The following is a 5,515-nucleotide window of genomic DNA, read 5'->3' on the forward strand; positions in this document are numbered from 1 at the left end:
ACCATGGACATGGTGACGGGGCTGTGCTGCTGGGGACTGCTGCTGTAGGACATGGGGCTGGGGGGGGGGGGGAAGAGGACCATACAGGTTAACACGTTATTAAACAGTTTAAATAATGTAATGGGAGAAATCAGACCATATAATAATCAACTTTGCTCACATAGTTTCAAAAATGACTAGAGCTGCAAAGATCAATCGATTAATAGAGTAATAAATTATTCACCAACTATTCTGATTATCAATTAACCGGTTACTCATCCCTAAAAAATTAAAAAATATAAAAAAATTCTGGTACCAGCTTGTTAAATGTGAATATATTAGTTTCTTCTCTCCTCTGTTACAGTATACTTAATGTCTTTGAGTTGTGGACTACACAAGACATTTAAGGACATCTTCTTAGGCTTTGGGAAACACTGATCCTCATTATTCACCATTTTATATAGACTAAATAACTAATTGATAAAAGAAAATAAAACAAAAGAAATTAAAAATAAACATCAAATTGTTAGTTATAGCCCTAACACAAGGATTCACTGCTACTGGTTCCTGTCATCCTGATGCTCTTCCTGCACTTTAATAGGAAGACACCTGCTGCAGGTATTGATGCTGAAAATCACACAGGTTCACCATGTAACAATTTATACATTTCCAACTTTTAACACTTGATAGTCTGAATCTTTTTTAAATCCAATTTTTTTTAAAAGAAGAAGAAAAAAAAAAAATTAACTTGAAAACGTAGACCAAATATGTGGAGCCATTGTCCGAAATCGGTAGCAATAAAAGCTAGTGAACTTTGCCAAAACAATAGATTGAAACACATAGTGTAGTGTAATGGAATCTGAACGTCACAATGTAGAAGCTAATTTTTCCAGTGAAACCCCATCCATCTCACACCAACAACACACACAACTGAATCACAAACTTCTTGTTGGTTTCTTTCAGAAGTTGAGGAAAGTGGCATCTACAATTACGACTGATTTGTGCATAACCCAATTTCCAATTTGTGCTACTTTAAAAAAAAAAAAAAAAAAAAAAGTACACATTAACGCCAGGTTTTATTTGCTGACTGAAAACATTTTAATAAGTCTTCAAGTTCAACACATACATTTATTAAAAGTAAGCTGTTAGGCAACCTCTCATGTTAGAACACAAACCAGCAGGGTGGAACAGGACATGGAAGCTTCTCTACTACCACTGAAGTTCAGACCAGGATAAGACTCCTATATGAATGGATATTTCTACTGGAAACATGCTTCAGATTAAAAAAGAGCTCTGGGATTTGCATGGTGCATTCTCATATTTGGGACTGAAAACAGAACAGATTTCGAAAAATCAGACAGCAAAAAAAAAAAAAAAAAAAAAAAAAAAAAAAAAAAAAAAAAAAAAAAAAAAAAAAACTAGGCACCAGGATAAGAGGAGACACAATGGGAGAATAGGATTAAATGATTCCCAAACGACTGAGGGGGAGAGTGCAGCACATGCTGAAGACTGAAGTGTCACTGTGGAGACACCTGCCAACAGACAAACTTCCCACTCATTTCCTTAATGGCCTCTGGGCCATTAAATAAAGTGGATCTAATTTATTGTTATTTTCTCAAGATCAGTTGTATTGTTGGTCATGAGCTTAAACTCCAAATCCAACATTGGTCAACAAGTCGTATTGACAAAGCTTGTTCCTACTTTAACAAGATTTCTGAAAATATTAGCTGCTGTAGGGCTGCAACTAACTCATTTCCTCAATTAACCGAATTGTTTGATCTAGAAAAAAAAAAAAAAAAGTTTTACAAAACCCAATATGACATGGTCAAATGTATCGTTTTGTCCACAACTCAAAGATATTAAGATCACTGCCATAGGAGTGACGAAACAAGATCAGAATTTTTACTTTTTTAAAAAATTAAAATAAAAAACACATGCGGAAATAAGAAAAAAGACTCAACCCAATGAATCTATTGTCAATATAGTTGGCAATTCATGTAAAAGTTGACAAACTGATTAAGTTTTTTGCAGCTCTGGTCTGCTGCGATTCGGGACAGGAAGTCTGGCTCCCAACATGACTCAAAGCTTCTGACACGTGAGTGACCGATAACGGCCATCAAAACACATTTCACAGATTCACCTGTTTGAGAACCAGCATGTCTACTAAGATAACGCTGACGTTGAGTCATTTGCTCAGAAAAGGACCAAATGATGATCAGATACTGGTGTAAAATCTCATCCGTCCGCACACCAGGACATTTGTCAAAGTATTCAGTCTTTGTACTTTGTTTTTATTTGGGGGGGGGGGGGGGGGGGGCTAATAAGGCAGGAGGCAAAGACCCAGAAGTGGAACTGGGACAATGGTCGAGCAGGAGTAGGGGATTGTGGGTAGAGGACCACACACAGAGCAGCCCTTCCTACCGTCAAGTCACCCTGATCAACATTCCAGGCAGGACCCAGCCCAGAGCCAAGCGTCACACGCATAACAAGTAGGCAACAGACTGAAGCCTGTTGTTCCGCCGCAGCCAGGGTTCCTCAGTGACTCAATGTACTTTGTCTCAACATTTACACCTGGTTAAAGTTGCACCTTTAAGTGCCTTCTGACATCAGGTGCACTCTGTAGATTGGAGCTGCATTTTATTTTTTTGGACCATTTGTCGTGTGTTTGTTTTTAAACTTTATTCAAACTTCAGATTGTTATAAAGAGAAATTATAAAAAGGTGAATTATTAAGAACGACATGTCTGCTAAGTTAAAACTTAACCCAGTACAGGGCAAAAGATTTGATTCAGATGTTACTTTCTGCGGTTATAACTGGATATTAGTCGTTGGTGGAGTGGTTTGAAATGGATGTAGTTTGTCTAATAACCAACAAGTCAGATCTGTGATAAAACTGAAAACAAATCGGAATGTGTATGGAGGAGGCCACTAGGTCCTGTAGTGAGTGGAGAACTGCAGTCACATTGACCCACTAATGAGGATAGAAGCTCAATCAAAATTCTTTTTTTAAGCATTTAAACACCACGATTCCTTGCGCATGCTCTCCCACCTATTCAAAGATGTGCTTCTGTGCAAAGGCCCACTCTTCTCCACTGATTGTCATTTTTAAAACACTCACACAATTTGATCCATGTGATGAAAAAGCCATCAACAGGTGCCATGAGAAGGAGTTTGCCTTGTGTTTAGTAGGCCACTGGTTTCCAAAGTGGGGAACCCCACAGCAATAAGGGGAATAATTTATTTTGACTATAATTAGGTCCTACATCACTAACAAAATGACAGAATGTATGGCTTCCTACTTCATGCACAGTCTTTAAACATTTAAGAACAAAACTTTAACCAGATGGGGGTCTGTGGTATAATTTGTCAGTTTAGGAGTCCTTAACGTGAAAAAGGGCTGCCAAGGCCCTGCAGTAGACTGCATCGAGAACTGGTACATTTGGAAGAAACTTATTCAAAAAAATAAATGAAAGAAATTGCGCCATATTGACTGACGCAGGTGGATCCGGCCTACAGCACATGTTGGAGACTTTTTTTGATGGCTCTCTGGAGCCGGGGAACCTTGTCATTTTATTAATCACATATAGCAATGTTAAAAAGGGCTATGAAATCTAAAGATCAAAATCACAAGTGACTCTTGAGAAAGTTGAGGCTTCTGGAATACTGTCACTGCCCTTTCTCGGCAGTGATTTAAAGAGGGGTTCGAATGTTTTTAAATCGAAAGTAGTTATCATGCAAAACCTTGAAACAGACAACTCACCTATATGAGTTGGCTCCGTTCATGTATGTCTGTGCTGCCGTCATTCCAGGCGGGTACTGGAGAGCTGACAGGTCATACCGGTGGAGCTGCTGTGTGTAGCCGAGCGCCTCGCCCTGCATGCCAGCGTAACCCCCGGCGGGGCCCCAGCCGTAGCTGTCCATCCTCGGACTACCACCTTGGCCCTGCGCCGCCGCCAGCAGGTTGCCTGCTGACAGCGGGTACTTGCCCATCTGAGTGTCCTTTTTCAGCAGGGGCTTGGTCTTGCGGCGGGGCTTGTACTTGTAGTCGGGGTACTCCTTCATGTGGACCGCCCGGAGCCGCTTGGCCTCGTCGATGAAAGGCCGCTTCTCAGCGTCCGTCAGGAGTTTCCACTCGGCTCCCAGCCGCTTGCTGATCTCAGAGTTGTGCATTTTGGGGTTTTCTTGGGCCATCTTGCGCCTCTGTCCCCTGGACCAGACCATAAAGGCGTTCATGGGCCGCTTGACTTTATCCATGGGGTCGACTCCAGGCGCGCATGCCGTTTTGGAGCCCGGGTGAGAGTTGCCATTGCCGCCCATGCTCCCGGTCATGTTGCCGGTGATTGGTGACATTCCCTGGGATGTCTGGTGAGAAGGGGGCTGGCCGCTCGGCTTCAGCTCGTGTTCCATCATGCTGTACATGTTGGGACAGATGTAGTAAAGTTAAGATGAGTTACGGAAGAGTTGAAACGCCGAACAAACAGGAGCCGTTGTCGCCGTCCACCTGGCGACTTCTGGCCAGGTTTTCCTGCAGATTGAACCGGGGTTGCCGGGTGATGCGAATCAACTAATTAGGCTAGCCTACTCACGAAGCACCCGGGACACAAAACACCGCAACGGACGAGCAGGTTTCTCTTAAAAGATAAGTCAGGTTGTGGCAGTCATTACTTTGATACTTAGGCTATTGTAAAGCGAGCAGCTGCCTCTCTTCGGTGCTGTGAAACAGTTCTCGTCGGAAAACCACTTGTTGTCAGACGGCCAACTCACACACTGAACTCATCTGCCTGTTCACTCCAAAAGTTCCCTTATTCTCGTGCAGTCAGCCGGGTGTGGACCAATGGGAGAGCGAAGAGCTTCAGTGTGCGCGCGCGAGCATTTGCAACTGAAAAGGCTCCGAGGGTGCGCGAGACACTTGTTGATGACGGTGGTGGAAAGAGGGAGAGGGGTGGCATTCCAGGGAGACAAGTACGCTGTCTTAATATTCAATTATTATCAACCAGGCCCATCTGATTAGATTAACATTTAAACACAATATTAAATCAAAGCTCTCTACGAAGAGTGTGTAAAAATCACTGCTTTAGGTCCAACAAACACACACACAACACACAAATTATATTTTAAAGGCCTAAATACATTTACAACAAAACAAAACAAGCTAAAACAACAAAACATAGCATTTAGTATTACTTCTTATACTAATAAAATCACATTGAAATAAGCGGAAAAAAGCAACATCATAAATTATTAAACGTTTTTGGGACAAGTCTCCATAACTCTTCCCATAGAAAGCAAGCTGGATAAACCACAGAGACAGAATAGTTTATGGGGCTGTTTCCCTTATAAAAAAAGTAAAAAAACAAACAGTGATTGTATATTTGGCACAAAGGTAACAAATGTTATATTCATGGAGACAAACATCCTCTATCTAATGTAATGTAGACCACCACAAATTGAGGCTAGATTAACCCCCTTTAGGGCCCCTGTTGACCCACTTCCTCCCATTCCGCAGTGTGTATGGATCCTGTTGTGTTTAAGTACCA

General features: G+C 41.7%; 1 protein-coding gene across 1 annotated transcript in view; it reads right to left on the reverse strand.

The window, feature by feature from the left end:
* sox19b (SRY-box transcription factor 19b) overlaps nucleotides 1–4,842 on the reverse strand; it is a 5,202-nt gene extending 360 nt beyond the window's left edge. Inside the window, exons 1-2 of the mRNA XM_034857364.1 lie at nucleotides 3,739–4,842; nucleotides 3–57 (exon numbers count right to left, since the gene is read on the reverse strand). Coding sequence (XP_034713255.1) covers nucleotides 3–57; nucleotides 3,739–4,397 — 714 coding nt within the window. The 5' untranslated portion in view covers nucleotides 4,398–4,842. The remainder of the gene's footprint in view (nucleotides 1–2; nucleotides 58–3,738) is intronic.
* Nucleotides 4,843–5,515: the final 673 nt, after the last annotated feature.

Source organism: Etheostoma cragini, chromosome 19, assembly GCF_013103735.1.
Source record: "Etheostoma cragini isolate CJK2018 chromosome 19, CSU_Ecrag_1.0, whole genome shotgun sequence".
Taxonomy (NCBI): Eukaryota; Metazoa; Chordata; class Actinopteri; order Perciformes; family Percidae; genus Etheostoma; species Etheostoma cragini.